The sequence below is a fragment of the Mesoplodon bidens genome (genome assembly GCF_964165515.1).
Source record: "Mesoplodon bidens genome assembly, chromosome: 2".
Taxonomy (NCBI): Eukaryota; Metazoa; Chordata; class Mammalia; order Artiodactyla; family Ziphiidae; genus Mesoplodon; species Mesoplodon bidens.
In genome coordinates this window covers 49,716,764-49,733,263 of record NC_138177.1, presented here as the reverse complement: position 1 = coordinate 49,733,263, position 16,500 = coordinate 49,716,764, and the positions used below count along the sequence as shown (strand labels likewise).

General features: G+C 45.1%; 1 protein-coding gene across 10 annotated transcripts in view; it reads right to left on the bottom strand.

Annotated features, from left to right (window-relative positions):
- Nucleotides 1-16,500, bottom strand: part of SRGAP2 (SLIT-ROBO Rho GTPase activating protein 2) — a 242,266-nt gene that overhangs the window by 144,271 nt on the left and 81,495 nt on the right. For all 10 annotated transcript variants that reach the window (XM_081219057.1, XM_081219060.1, XM_081219059.1 and 7 more), the window contains exon 3: nt 3,358-3,550. In XM_081219057.1, the coding sequence (XP_081075183.1) occupies nt 3,358-3,550 (193 nt within the window). The remainder of the gene's footprint in view (nt 1-3,357; nt 3,551-16,500) is intronic.

Genomic DNA, 16,500 nt, shown 5'->3' with positions numbered 1-16,500 from the left:
TATATTGTTTACACGTCTCTTTTCCCTGTTAGCCAAGACTCCAGAGCTTATCTCAGTCTCTGAAGGAATCAGCACAGAACACAGTACCCAATAGGCATTTAAAAGGGGTCTGTTGAATAAGTATCAGTAGATTGCTCCTCAGGATAAGATCCGACAAGAAGCTATTAAAGTAACCTAGCCATAAAGTGACAGCAAAGGAGTGGCAAAGGCTCCTCTAGGAGTGCTTGTAGCCCCTTGTTCTTTTGTTCTGCAACACTTACTTCAACTCATCGAACTGTGTGATGTGTTCAGTGCCTGTTCCCTCATTCTATCATAAGTGCCATGTGGAAGACGGTGCTTGTTCATGGTTATATCCCAGGGTACACGTCTGGTCTGAAGGAGTTCAAGGAATGCACAATGGACATTTGTTGAATGAATGCATACGAACCTCCTGTAATGAAGCTGGATCCCTCACTAGCCCCTTTACGCCTCACCACCAAAACACTCCTGCTTCCTCTCTCTTGCACATGCTATTCTCTCCTACACAAATCTCCCTTTAAGGACTAACCTAAATCCCACTTGCTTCATGAAAATGCTCCTGACTATTCCGCATCCTTTATCTGTCTCTGATGATTTATCACTGACCTCTTATCACATCTATGTTCTACATAAAACCAATGATCTCTTTTTTTTTTTAATGTATTTTATTTTTCGCTGTGTCGGGTCTTCGTTGCTGCGCGGGCTTTCTCTAGTTGCAGTGAGCCGGGGCTACTCTTCTTTGCAGTGCGCGGGCTTCTCACTGCGGTGGCTTCTCTTGTTGTGGAGCACAGGCTCTAGGCGCGCAGGCTTCAGTAGTTGTGGCACGTGGGCTTCAGCAGTTGTGGCTCGTGGGCTCTAGAGCACAGGCTCAGTAGTTGTGGCGCACGGGCTTAGTTGCTCCGCAGCATGTGGGATCTTCCCGGTCCAGGGATTGAACTCGTGTCCCCTGTATTGGCAGGCGGATTCTTAACCACTGTGCCACCAGGGAAGTCCCCCAGTAATCTCTTAATGAGACCATTATTGCTTTATCCTCTAATTGCTTCCTATATTAAAAATCTTTTCTCCCCAACCAGATATATGGCTCCCTATGGATACACACAATAAACCTGTCTTGTATCTTCCAATACCTGTACAACACAGAGCACATAGCTGGCTCTCAAGAAATACTCACTTGTCGTCTGGGAAAAATGAAGCCAGGTACCAACTTTATCAGAAGGGAAATCAATTCTCCCAGTCTTGGAGAAAACACCCTATTTCTTGTATGTGATCTTAGAGCAGTTCAGCACATCTGTACCTTAATTTGTAGTAAATGTGTCCTTAAGCTGAGAATATAATATAGTACTAAAAATCAAATGCTATTTTAAACTTAGGAGGAGTTTATCAAGAGAATAAATCCAACTTTGAATCATTTTTCTAAAGCAAACAATTCCCCCACTGATCTTCATTTATCGTATACTAAAATAACATTTTAGTCTCTCAGGATTGCTTATCATAAAGAGAACAGGACTTGCAAAAGATAAGGGACTCGGAGGACAAAACATCTGGAGGAAATTCTCTTTCTGGCTTCTAATGAAAGTGTCATATGTTCTCCTTACTTATTCATTGCTCAGAGCTGGCTTGTAAAGGATAAATTGCGTCCCAAATTATTAGGGTGATAAACAAATATAGAAAACAGGGAAATAAGATACACTTGGAATTAATTCTTAAATTCACTCATTCATTTACTCATCCAATAATATTTAGTGAGCATCTATTATATATTACATTAGGCACTGTGGGAGACTGAACAATGAATCAGAAAAGCTTAGACAGTCCACTGAGGGAAGGTAATATAAGGCAGATAGTTCTGAATGTCCTAATAAAAGAACAAAAAAAAAGAACTGCTGTAAGAATTTAGAAGAGGGAGAACATTCTTCCTTCTGGGAGAATCTGGAAAGTTTCTTAAAACAGGTTGCATCTGCATTCAGTCTTAAAATATGGGTATGGCTTCGACTTGCAGAGATGTGAAGAATGGGCACAAAAGATCACATAACAGGATAAGCAAAGGCCCAGTGGAGTTAGTGTTCTGTTTGGCTGCAGTATAGCAGAACAGAAACAGGAAATAAGGTTGGAAAGCTGGTCGGGCCAGATGTAGAGGGGCTTGAAGACCAAGCCAAGGAGTGTACACTTTGTGAACAGAGCAACACTTCTCAAACTTCATTGTGCACACAAATCACCTGGGGATCTTGTTACAGCAGATTGGGTGTGGGACCTGAGATTCTGCATTTCCAAAACCCCGGCGGTGCTGATCTTGGGAGACCACACCTTCAGTATCAAGAACACAGACATCGGGGGGCCATTGCACAGAGAGACTGCCTGATCCCCAGGGTGTTCCAGGAAGACTAAATCTGATAATAATGGATCAGGCAGATTGGAATGGGGAGAAGCTGAAGACTGTTGTCCTCAACGCTGGTTGTTCGTTAGAATCATCTGGGAAGATTTTACACCACACTGTTACCCAGGCCTTACTCTCAGAGATTCTGGTTTAATTGATCTGGAGTGGGGCCCAGATTTCAGTATTTTTAAAAAGTTCTCCAGGGAATTCTAATGTGTGGCCAGGATTGAGAACCTCTGCTAAAGATGATCCAGTAAGTACTGCTATCATTCAGGCAAAGATGATGATGATCTAAACTAGTGCAATGGCAGTGACAACAAAGTGAAGGGGCCACTTGTATAAAATACTGTAAATGTAGAAGGAATAGGCTTTAGCAACTGTCTGCACGGAGACTTAGGTTTATGGCTACAACATTCATTTCTTCCAGTTAAAGACAGTTTGGTGAAATGGTTAAGAACACAGACTCTGGAGCCAGATTGCCTGGGTTTGGATTTCAGCTCTGCTATTCTGCTATTTATTTATTAGGGGCGTGTGTGTGAGAGAGAGAAAGAGAGAGAGAGAGAGACCTTGGGCAAGTTCCTTAACCACTTTATGACTCAGTTTCCTCATCTGTATGTTGGGGATATAACAATAACTAACATATGGAGTTGTGAAGATTACGTGAATTAACAAATATGTAAAAGCCCTTAGAACCATGCTTGGCATATAGGAAGAGCTTTAAAGGCGTTTGCTGTTATTATAAGCATGGTTCATTCATCTATTCTGATCTCTCCAAGATATCGAACTGAATGTAAGACTGATCTGGAAAAGGAGAAGTCCTTGAGGGCTCTCAACCCTCAGCCAATTTGAAATCACTAGGTCACCTGCTTCATAAATACAATTCGATGGAGGTGGCACACCCTGCCTCCCTCCATCCCGGACCCCGTTCTCAAGGTCTCTAAAAGTAATAGCCACAGCGTCCCTACTTGAACTGCTGGTCCTTGGTGCTTCGCGTCTTGGCCAGGAAGCGCTCTGCCAGCTTCTCCAGGTTGCGGGAATAGTCCATCTCGATCTCAGCCTTCTTCCGGAAGAAGTCCTGGAGGTCCTGTAACAGCTGCACCCGGAGCTCACACTGCTGGTCCAGGCATTTCATCTGCTCTGTGAGCTGAGCACGGATCTCTGCAATGAAAGTGAGGTAAGGCAGTCAGACAGAGATCCCTGGAAAAAACCATAACACCAACATTTACCCCTTCCACTTAGTTGTTCCCTGCGCTATGGGGAACTTAAAGGTTTTAGTTTTTTAAATGTGATGTGAGGCGCCACCAAAACTCACCAACTCTTTTCAGACCCTTAAAGAACACTGAAACCAGGGATCTGCTAAATCATTTAAGAGAAACTGCTTATCAGACATAATAATACTCAGAGCTACCCCTTAACGAGCAATTTATTGTGCTTCCAGCACAGTGTCAGAATGTAGGCTCCCTTCTGGCAGGGAGCCAAATGAATTATCTCCCAACCATCCTATTAGGTTAGTACTACTTTCATCCTTATTTTAAAGATGAGAAAACTGACTCTTAAACAGAAGTCAAGCTATTAGGTGGTGGAGCCGGGATTCAAACCCAAACAGCTTGACTTTAGAGCCCAGACTCCTACTTTTTATACTTTCTCCCATTATTTCAAGCTGTTTTTCCACATCTTCATGAAGTAGGGGGAGAGGTCAGGATATTTTAATGGAGATAGAAAGGGCTCTGCCCAAGGGCAAATAGTGGCAGTCTAGAATGAAACAAGCACCCAGACCTCTAGGCATGCAAACCATTAACTGTCAATCAGATTCCACAGTTTCCAATACCACTGAATGTAACCAATCTTCAAGAAGTTGATATTTTCACCAACAAATATCACTCATATCTCTGATGCTTCATCCTCACGGATACTCAGAGCCTCTGCTGTGTCAAAGCTAGAAATATTTCTGGTTAAGCTCTAGCTTGGCAGCTTTCTGGATGGCCAGAATCCTCGTACAGGGTTAGCAAACACCCTCTCTGGAACTGCAGCAATGGCAGCTCCAGATACAACCAGATCTGCCTCAGATGCAAGACTGCCTTCGTTACTGACAAGAGACCTGGCGCCCGCAGGAAGCAGCTTGCCAAAGCCAGACTGCAAGGCCTGCAGTGCGCATCCTGCTGAAGTTATGTCCCAACCCCCACCTGAGTCACAGTGGAGTCACTCCTTTCATCCCTTTCTTCCCCACCCCCCCCCAAGCCTGCTCAGCTCCAATAGCTTAGGATGTAACAGTAACTCCAATCCCAGGGAAGAGGAGCACCGGTATTATCACGTCTTTCCTCTGCGTGCTCCAAATTCATGCCCCAACAGTAGAGTTGTAACAGTGCTTTCAGTCTATGCTCTGTAATGCATAGGGTGGGGGTGTGGAATCTACAGAGTTGTCATCTGAGCTGCAGATAAATCAGAGGCAAATCCAGGAACGAAGCTATGATGTTGAAAATTCTGCCAACCACTCCTTTTATGAAGCAATGAGGTATGGGCAGATGGTACATTTGGCTTCACCTTGGAGTAGCTGCGGGTCCATCATCCATCCCCATCTTCATTTTTGTTTGTTTTTACAGGTATCAGGATGTACCGCAAATATCTGGTCCTTTATGGGTGATCTCAGGTGATCTGTGAGTGTAGTTCTCACCCTCTTCGGCTCCCTGCCTCCTCCCGTGCCAACCACCAATGCCAACCAGGCCTGCAGTAACCTCACCTGAACTGAAACTGAGCACCGGAGGATTGTTTCAAGCAGACAGAAGGCTGCGCAGAAAAGCCGCCTACCTCATCAAAGCTCTCTTGTTCTGTGTTTTTTTGGAGTCTGATTACAAGGGTGTTGGGGGGGAAGATCTGCAGAGGGCATACCAGGCACCTGGTTCCTGCCAGGGATTTCTGGGCCTCTTAAAGGCAACAGCCCTTGCCGAGACTATTCCTCGAGGCATCTGTCCTCTTTCTATCTTTGATAGATAGAAGTAGTAGCTGGTAGTAGTAGCCACTGGGTAGGCAGACTGTGGGTGGAGAGGACATTCACAATGCTCATTGATATTACTTACAACTTGTCCATTAAATAAGAATCAGGGGCCCTTCTCAAAGAGGGAAATGTATGCCAGGATGCAGAGAGGGCTCCTGTGCGCTACCCTCAGACCCAGGCTGTACTGGTTTCCTCGCTGCTATAACAAAGCACCACCAACTAGGTGGCTTGAAACTGAAATTATTGGGGCTGCCCTGGTGGCGCAGTGGTTGAGAGTCCGCCTGTCGATGCAGGGGACACGGGTTCGTGCCCCGGTCCGGGAAGATCCCACGTGCCACAGAGCGGCTGGGCCCGTGAGCCATGGCCGCTGAGCCTGTGCGTCCGGAGTCTGTGCTCCGCAATGGGAGAGGCCACAGCAGTGAGGCCCACGTACCACAAAAATAAATAAATAAGAATCAGGGCATCTTAGGGTGAAAAGGCTTTCCAGGTACCCAGTCAGTAACAGAGGTGCAAGAGGATGTGGATAGGCAAGGGGCTGTCAGCCCTCTCTGAGTCACTTGTAATTCATTTATGACTTTGCCTCAATAAACTCTCTAACTAGTGGAGCAGAAAGGGAGCACAGGAGGATGGATGATGCCCACCTTCGCCATAAAAAGAGTAGGCTAAGCAAATTCCCACAATACCCATGAGGTTCCAGAGGTAGACCGCTCCAGGGTTGTCCTGTCTGAGGAACAAGCACTTCATAGGAGGCCTTTAAGATACGTGAATTAATCTAAGAAGCCCCAACGTGCATCCAGCCAGGATGGAATTCCACCCTGACCTCCTCAGGTGTTGCAACAAATGGGCAGCATTACCCAAAGTGCACCCCAACCTCAGGCATCCCCTCCGGGCCCCTGAAGGAAAGGGAGCACATGCTTACTGAACACCTTTATACACATCATCTCATTTAACCTTTATTACTAGTCCATAATTGGTATCCCCAATTGTCCTGATTGCACAGATGAGAAAACTGAAGTATGACAAGTAATTTACCAAAGGCTCATACAATCAGGTGCAAGTGGGGTTGAAGCCAAATGAAGGTTTGCCTTGACTTGTCGAAGAGGTTGTCAGTGGGGCAGGGAAACAAGAGAAACGAACAAGAGTCTAGGGTCTATGAGGTATTTCTGGGGGAATCACAGTTTCTCTCGCTCCAAACCCTGGAACATCCCCTTCCCCACCTTCCAGATGAGGTGGTGACTCAGGCCCCCAGAGTCAAGTTTGGAGTAGCCCGGTGACTCACTAACTAGCCCATGTTTCGACTAGTCCACAACTGGGCTGGATCCCTTCCTGCTTCCTAGATCTCCTCTACAGGGCAGCTTTGAAGGAAGTGAGAATGCGATATCCCCACCCCAATCCAGGAAAAGGAGAGTCTCTGCTAAGAGATACCACCTGCCACTGTGGTTAATTAGTGATGCGACTCCACTGAGCATCTCCCCTCCCCCACCACCCCTCCCCATGGAAGGAGATGCCGCCCTGGCTCCCATCCTCAGAGCCTCTGCACAGGCACTTACGGGAGACTCCAACTACCCCCATCTCCAGGCCTGCAGCTCCAAGACAGAATGGCTGCTCTGTCCAGGGCAAAATGTGCTCTGTCCAGGCTTTTGCTGCTGCTGCTTTTGCTGTAAAGACAAACAATGGTCCCCAAGAAGGCAGCTGTGCCAGCCCCAGTCCTCTGTCCATGCATATGATGGGCAGGAAACAATAGGCCACTGAACGCCAGCACGCCTGGGCCATGTGCCCAGGCTGGAGGCCCCTCTGTACCCTGGCCGACCAGTAAACTACAAGAGCAGAAAGAAGAAAGGGGCAATTTATAAAAACATGGAGGAATTCCTCACAGTTCCATCCACACAGTTCCATCGTGTGCTTAGGCCAGAATGCACGTGCACACGTGTATACACGCAAAGACACACAATCACACCACCCACAGTGCTTCACCACATCAACCCAAGAAGCCTTTGCAAATTCAGTTTATAGCTGGATGAGAGTTCCTGGGAGCTGGGGATGATGGGATCTTTGTAGGTTCTGTCCCTAGAACTACACTGAAGAAGTCAAGTTCTCACGTTCTACATGCAGCTGTATCTCAGGGCTATAAATGTATTTCATAGCCATCCAGAAAGCCAAAGTACAAAGGTCACCATGAACGACCTGGAGTGATACATGCCAAAAATGACCTCCCCTGGGCACCTCACCCAGCCCACTTATTCAGCAAATCTTTACTGTGCCCCTACTGTATAACAGACCCTGTGCTAGGTGATGGCAAGAGAGGACAAAACAGGCCCAAGCCCTGCCCTAATGAAGCATGGCTTGACAAGAAGAGGAAGGAAAAGAAAGCAAAGACAGTCTCATTACTTTTTCTTCAAATATTCTTTATTATAGATAGCCATGGTATTAAGCCCCCACCTAAAGACCAAAGATTTAAGTCATCAGTAGCAGGCAAAAGATATTAGGCAACAAGCCTAAGAACATTTCAATGTCCTCTGACTCTTTTTCTATTATGTTTTATAAAAATGACACTTGAATAAAAACTGCAGCTTCCCTTGCAAAAGGGGCCAAAGTTCTAGAACAAGTTTCTTGAAAATCAGAGTTAACCTTTGGTTAGCATTTCATTCAAATATTCAAGTCAAAATATAACTCCACTGTTCTGGAACTAGACCGTGACGATGGTTGCACAATCTTGTGAATATACAAAAACAAAAAACAAAAAACCCACTGAATTGTACACTTCAAAGGGGTAAATTTTATGGTATGTGAATTATATCTCATTACAAAAATTGAACCCCACCAAAACAGCATGTCCTGCTGAGTGCCATCCTGCCAACTAAGGGGAAAATGGTCCAGCAAACAGGCACCGAAAAGAGGAAGGAATTCTTGGTTTCCATTTCTCCACTTGTATGGGCTGAATTTCAGTTCTGCATTGAATATTCTTAAAGCAAATCTTAGAAGCGGTCTGAGAATAACCCTCCTGGTGGGAAGGGAGCTCCGCTCTGGCTGTGTCCGCCTCACTGCTTTGCCCCGTCTGCCCCTGGAGACCCCCTTCCTGTCTTTAAGGCCCAGCACAGGAGCTTCACGTGGAGGAGTTTTCCGTTCCCTCACCACTGGGAACGGGAACGTACCCACCGTGGTTAGACGTACCCAGGACTTCTGCCGCAGCTTTACACCAGCCATTCTACTCCCCTGGACGCCCTCCCCGCCCCCCTCCCCTCCTCGGCCAGGGTCCCTCAGGCAGGAGGCTTGGCCAGGACACTGAACTCCACTGGCAGATCACCATTCCATCATTTCCGATGGAAATCAAATGCCAGATCAAAACCTGGCAAGGAATGTTTTTATGTATGAGTTCAAATGCAGGCTCAGCACACACGTCCATATCCCCCCAGGATATGCTGACTCCTTGTCCATGCTTGGCCATAGCGAGATCCTAACTACACCTGTCCTGGGAGTTAGAAGGAGCCTCATTTCCTTTTTAGAAAGAAGCGGAAGGGTCACAAAACTGATGAAATTCAAAGAAAAACTAGACCTAACAGGATACTGATCATTTAACAAAAACAGGGCCCTGCCACAGCGACAATCATGGAGACTCTAAAATTATATAACACCTGCCAATGCAGGTGACACAGTCCTCTAGAAACTGTCCTCACTTCAGAGGACACCCAGGAAATTCATCAGTCAGCAGAGTACTGGATTCTGTTCAGCTCACTGCTTCCAATCCAAAGATATTAACCCCTTTCTTTCCCTCTTTCAAAATTCATCTCCTTTTTTAGGAATTCTGTCTGATTAAGTCACATGGAACCCCCTCCTATGAATCCCTTATCTCTGAGGAGAAAAATGGGGGTCGAGGGGAGGCCTGGAGAAAAGATGTAATCTTTCAGGAGATCAACACAGGCACGTCCTTCCCTTCTCCTTGACATGCTGGCACCTAGGGGACAAGAGCTGCCACTCCCACAGGTTGTGCTCAGAGCCCGTTGAGCATGAGGTCAGCCTGGGTTCCCCACTGGGACCCAGGCCTGATGTCGGTCTTTTTCCACAAAATCTGCCTCTCCTGCTTTTAGCCTTTCACAAACACATGATGTCACCTCAGCCATCTCAGGAATATGAATTCCTAGTATCTTTCCAGCAAGTGTTATATAAGAAGACAATTGAGGCTTTCACCAGGCTCTACCCTCCATATCTCTTACCAAGACCTCTTATCACAATGGTCATCAGCTCCTCTCAGAACTGTTCCCTGGGAAACAGAATGCTGGAATACCTTGCCAAGTCTCACTCTTTACCTGCAGGTTTGCCCTTCTACAAACTCAGTAATGGGAAGGGCTTTAAATTTTTTCTTGGACAGATAACCGAACCAGAGCCCAGAGAAGGGGAAGGAATTTCTGGAGATCACACAGCTATTAAGCTTCAGATCTAGGCCTGCAACTCCTAAGCGAAAGTTCTTTCTTACTTACTCTTGTCACAAATATTTATTTGAGCACCTTCCAGGTGCTCTGAGAGTGAAAAGACAAAGTCCTCTGTCAATGTTAGCAGAGCAGTCAGGAAGAGACAAGTAAAAAACCTACAACAAACACAGTGAAACAATAATATAAATAAATGAGGGATGCACACAGTGTCGTGACAGCAGAGAGAAGGAAGACACGTTATCACCCTCAATCACCTTCCTATACCACATCTTTCAGTGACTGACATTATTACTTATCTCAGTAGTCAGTATGCCAATAAAAGCCATCAAGCTACTCTTAGCAAACTAGAAAACAGCAAATATTCTTCCTCAAAGAGTGTGATTGATGGCCTTTTTCCTCGTTACTTTACCCTATTGAATATAGCATAGAAACAAACATGAGTTAGTCCAAACAATCAATCAACAAATAGCTACTAAGCTTCCAGAATATGTGGATGTGACATACTTATTGTTTTCCCTTCCTTGCATCCATATCCTCCCAGACTCTTAGTGCTTTTTTTTTTTTTTTTGCGTTATGCGGGCCTCTCACTGTTGTGGCCTCTCCTGTTGCGGAGCACAGGCTCCGGACGCGCAGGCCCTGCGGCCATGGCTCACGGGCCCAGCCGCTCCGCGGCATGTGGGATCTTCCCGGACCGGGGCACGAACACGTGTCCACTGCCTCGGCAGGCGGACTCTCAACCACCGCGCCACCAGGAAAGCCCGACTCTTAGTGCTTTTCACAAAGTTGATTCCACCTCTGGCCTCTCCAAAGATGGTAGATGTTACCTCCAGGCCCTGTTTAGGAGCTACAAGACCTGGAGACAATGTCAGTCTGAGACAGTGCTACCATCTTGCCACCACGAGTGGAATGGAGCCAACCTAGAGGAAGCAGAGCTGAGGTATGGGAAAAGGAAACTTGAGCCCCTGAATCAATCATGGCCAGATGCCAGCCCTATCCCTGGCCCTTTCCAGCATACAAGCCAACTCATTCCGTTTTTGCTTAAAATAGTTTGCATTGGGGTTTTGGTCTCTTGCAAACAAAGGATTCCTAGTGGACTAAGTAGGGAATTCTCAAGAATTCAGAAGCATGAAGGTCCCTGTCCTCAAGGAACTTACAATCTAATTGTGAAAACATGATCAAAATATATAATACATTTTCAAAAAATACATAATTATTTACATATTACATAATTATATATAATTACAAGATATATAATTAAATATATAAATCTTTATTATAGTATACTGCAAGAATGAAACTGAGAAGAAATATTACAAGTAAAAGTCTTAAGGACTCAAAGCAGTGGGGACTATCATTGCTAAAATAAGGCTTCTTGAGAAAGACTAAACTCCTTGAGAGGGAGAAATTGTTTGTTTGGCTCACAACATACTCCTAGACCCAAAACAATACCTGGCATATAGTAGGGCTTGAACCCTGTGGAAGGAAGGAGAGGATAAAGAGAGAAAATGGGAGGAAAGAGAAGTCTGAACTAGTATTCTGAGGATGGGTAAAATTTCAATAAATGGAAGGGTGAGGAGACAACCTTCCAGAAGAAGGGAAAACATAAGCGGAGAGATGGGAATGTTTGAGCGCGGCCTCTTTATGAGATAGTGAGGAGGCTGGCCTCACCAGAACAAAAGGCGACGTAAGCGTAAGTCAGACATAAGGGTGCACAGAGAGGAGCAGCTCCAAAGGCTAACAGGGTAGTTTGGATCTCAAGAGGCCAGAAATGGAGCTGGTGAAAGTTTGTGTCATGATGGGAACAGAGCTGAAGGAAGATCAGAGAGGAGGAGGTCTGCTGGATGGGTTCCTAGGCCTTCTAAATTAAGAGATGGAGTGAGCGTTAATGAGCAATCCAGGCTGAATAGTACAGAGGTCAAAAAGGATAGGAGAATTCCATGAGTGGAAAATCCCCACACATACTAACGCTAATCACTAGTAATAATACATACTTTAGAGCCACTGATCCTAAAGCTAGCGAGTCCAAGCTATCTCTATACAGTGGTGAGCAAACTGGACATGTAAGAGAGATCAAAGGTTGGGTTCAAAGGTAAGACAGTTACCTTGGTGGGAGGAAGGAGGGGTGGTGGCAACCGGAGTGCTAGTCTCTCCGGCTTTCCTTTTACTATAGTTCTTTGTGTCGAACTTTAAGTTTGGCCATCTTCAAAACTGTCTGCCCCGTGCAGTAGATTTCCCCAAAGTTATGAAAGAAAGAACCTTTCCTCCCCTCGCATTAACTCCACACTACCTAAGAACAATGCATGCAGCTTTGGAGACAAAGAGAAACCAGCCAGGGGGAAGGAGAAGGAGAAAAATGGCCTTAAGAGTTTCCGAAGGATGTCCATTCACTAACTGTTGAGCCCCCAAGTGAAGACACAGAAAGCAGCCTCATAAATAGCCAATGAGATGGGAGGGTGTGAAGGAGAATATCTCAATGAACTTTAATCATCAGGACTGCTCTTGGCAGGCCGCCTTGGTTCTTTTAAGTGACTCAATAGAAAGTCAAAGACAAAAGGCTCCCAAATGAACAAGCTGCCACATCAAATGCCAAAGTAGTAATTTTAGCTCCTAGGCCTTGCCTGAGATGTTTAAGAAACAGAATTCCTGAGGTCCGAAGTCTAGAATTAACTTGTACTACAAACTAAAGATTTGGAATGAGATGACCAACAGCTCCTCTGGGAAATGTTACTTAGTCTGATGCCCCTGATTGATTGCTAGAGACAAAGTGGAAGTGAATTCCCAAGGACCATGATAACCAACCAACAAATCTAGCAAATATTTGTCTCATACCGTCTCTGTGCAAAGATCTGAGTGACAAATCATTGGAACACACAAGGACATTGTCTTGCTTTCAAGGAGCTTATAATCCAATTGGGAAAAAAAGGAGACTAAATGCAAAAGCATTCAACTGTATAGGACTGTGTGTGCTAAGTGCTAAAATAATGGTCCCAGATTACGCTCAGAGAGGAGATCAGTATAAACCAGGATCAGCCTGAGTTAGTCTTCAGGCCTGGAACTGGGGAGGATTTAAAGAGGTGTAAGGGTTACAGAGGAAGGAGCGCTGTGATTACTAGGGCAAAGGTGAGGAGGCAGAAATGGGCAGATCAAGCCCAGGAGCCTGTGTGAGTACAGCACAGTGATTTGAAGGTTTATTCAGAAGAGCATGGAGAGAAAGAGGGGGGTGGAAAAGAAAGAAAGGGTGCGCATGCTCCACGAGCAGATCAGATACACTGTTCCAAAGGGATCTGTAAACTGTGGACAAAGCAAGGTAAGGGTCTTGAAAAGCAGAAGGACAGCGCAAGAAGAGTCAAAAACCCAAGGACTTCCCTGAAATCAACTCCTGAAAAGACTAAATGTCAATTTCAACATGTCCACTATAGTAATGGGCAACGGTAAACTGTATGCTGCTCAAGGCTCCAGCGCAACTGAATGGAAAACATACCAGATCAATCCTAAAATCCAGACCCTAGATTCCTAGAGAGCTGGCTCTGGAGGATTTACTTCGTTTTGTGTAGGACCCAGCTTGGTCTACAGTATTAGCACATCATTTCAGATTTAGTTCCACCAGCATGGACCAAGCCCCTGTTAGTTGTTGGGAAAAGGGACAAAGATGACTACAGAGGACCAGGAGATTCACTCGGCCTTTGAAGTGCCTGTGGAACTTCCTATTGGAAAATAAAGTTTTGTTCTCCAGTCTGGAGTTCTCAGGAGAGGTCAAGTCTGGAGGGAGACATTTGCGAGCCATCAGCAAGTAGACGGGAGTATGAAGTTAACCATGAAAGCGAATGCAGCTGCCCATAGAAAGCATGGAGAATGAAAGAGAAGTAGGCCTAAGCCTGGGGACACCCTCATTTAGGTGGAAAGCAAAAGAAGAGGAGATAGGAAACTAGAGTGAGAATGGAAAGAGATGTATCAGGGTGTCAATAACTGCAAATCACTTAAAGAAGACAAAGAGGGCAAAGAGTTTATTTACTTGGGCGATCATTATTGAGAGCCTGCTATGCATCACCCAGGATGAACACAACCACCTTACTGACAGGCTGGGTCAGCCTGTACTGCTCTAGTTGCTATGACTGTTCCAGTCCTTCATGCTGGTGGGCCGCCCTGACAGCCCCTTGCCTTGTACCTGTGCTACACGCCTCTCAATTCCCACCCCAGGGTTTCCCTGTCGCCACTGAGGCATGGGATTTGGAGGGACCTGCTCAGCCACCAGCCATGCCATGAAGAAGCACAGGGGAATTGAAGCTCTAGGACATCAACCCCTGAGTAAGAGGGGATGGGGGCTGGCAAATGAAATCTTCTCCCTCCTTCCCCCAGTGGACCATTCAGAGATGTAGTAGCTTCACATATTTTCTCTGAAGATGTCCCACAAGACCAAATGATCAGCCTGTCATGAAGCTGTGGCCAGCCTCTAAGCAGTCCCTTATATTTGTTCTCCCTCCCTCCCTCCCTCCCTCCCTTTCTCGCTTCCCTTTTCTCCTCATTCCTGCTTCCCTGTGATGGCTCTCACAAATAAAGTGTAAGCTTTTGCCTCTAGAGCTCTAATTCTAGGGAACTCAGACTAAGACGATTACCATGGGCCAGGCACTGGTCTAGATGCTGGATAGATCATCTTTTCTTTTTTTTTTTTTCTTTTCTTTGCCGTATGCGGGCCTCTCACTGCTGTGGCCTCTCCCGTTGCGGAGTACAGGCTCCGGACGCGCAGGCTCGGCGGCCATGGCTCACGGGCCCAGCTGCTCCGCAGCACGTGGGATCTTCCCAGAACGGGGCATGAACCCGGGTCCCCTGCATCGGCATGCGGACTCTCAACCACTGCACCACCAGGGAAGCCCAGATCATCTTTTCTTTGATGAAACTTATTCCCCAACAAAACTATCTGCTTAGTAGAGTGTTGAGAATAGCTAACTAATAGTTATTTTTCAAGGACTCAACATATTTGTGAAGTGATGGGTTGGTTATAAGAACTGATTTAGTTGACTACAGTTTGTTTTCTATGAACAGGTAAAGTGTCTCTACAAAAGTTATGGGTAGGTATACAATCAACAGTGATCACAGATGCCATTTATTAAATACTTTCTATGTGACTCATAGAAAGTTGAGTCACCATTTAAGTGTAAAGGTATGTTATTTCATTTAATCCTCAAAACATCCCAGTGGGATAAGTTTGCAATAAGCAGAATGGTTAAGAGCCCAGATGTTGCATTCAGAAAGACCTGGCTTTAATTCTAGCTCTGCCACATGCTAGTTGTGTATCCTTGAATAAGACACTTAATCTCTCTAAGTCTGTTTCATTATCTATAAAATAGAGCTTGTAACAGCAGCCACACCAGTGGATTGTTGTAAAGCGTAGAAGAGATAACATAGATAAAATAGGTAAAGTGTTTACTATATGCCGGGTACCCTAGTAAGATTCTATTAAAAGTCAATCCTGATTCTGCCCACTTCACAGATAGGGATCACTGAGGTTCAGAGAGATTAGTTAATTGCCTGAAGTCACCAAGATAGTTACAGATCACGACAGGATCTGAACCTAGATGTGTTCAATTCTAAAACAGGGCTCTTACCCACTCTCCTACATTTTTTTTTAATGAAACTGAGATATGGACCCATTTAGTTGCCTTTCATACTGGAATCCTATAGTTCTAGTTGGCAATATTGATTGGGATCCCTGAATTTCTTCAGCTTATCACACAAAAGTCCTCATTCTTACTGCCTTAACTTTGAGTATTTAAGTATTTGTGTTGTGGTGGAGTGGGAAAACACCTTTATATCATTTCTTCTTGAAGGAAACAGTAGCAAAAAGTCCATGCTCACCTAGAGATGCTATCAACTGGAGAGGCAGTAGAGCAAACTCTGAGTTACCATTCAACTTTCTCTGAGCCTGCTTGGCACAAGGAAAGTATTTAGTAAGTGGCATCTATGATCACTATTGATTGTATATGACGTGCCTGCCTATAACTGGAAAACAGAATGTCTGGGCTCAAAACGCCAGCTCCATCACTTACTAGCTATGTGACCCTGGGCAAATTACTTAACTTCTCTGTGCCTCAATGTCTCTATGTGTCAAAGTTCATTAATAATAGTACCTACCTCTTAGAGTTTTTATGAGTTAACATTTGTAAAGTAATTAGAATAGTTCCTGGTACATTGAAAATACCATATATGCTTTTGTTAAATACATAAATCAGATCTGTCTCATGGGCTCTTTAATCCTTTAACTTTCTAGACAAGAAGGTATAGGAAATGATAGGAATTGAATAGAATAAATTAGTGGCTTCCTAACTTACAAGCCAACATACACACACACAGGAAACACAATTTCATGAAACAATACATATTCCATAGAGTCTGTTTTTTTACATTTTAAATGCTGGTTGTGGCCCACTAATTTGATTTCATGACCTAGTAGAAGGTCTTGACCCGAAGATTTAAAAAGCTGTGGAATAAAACACATGGCCACCAAAGGCAGAACTAGAACAGAGTCTTCAAACCACTCAGCTCCTTCTTCATGGTCATTACTAAATCAGAAAGGGCTGGAGTTTCACTTCTTGCTTGAAAAGAAACTGTACATTCCGGGTCCTCCTCCCATTCCTTCCACATTTCACATGAACACTAGAAATTCAGAGAACACCAAGGAACCAACGGATACT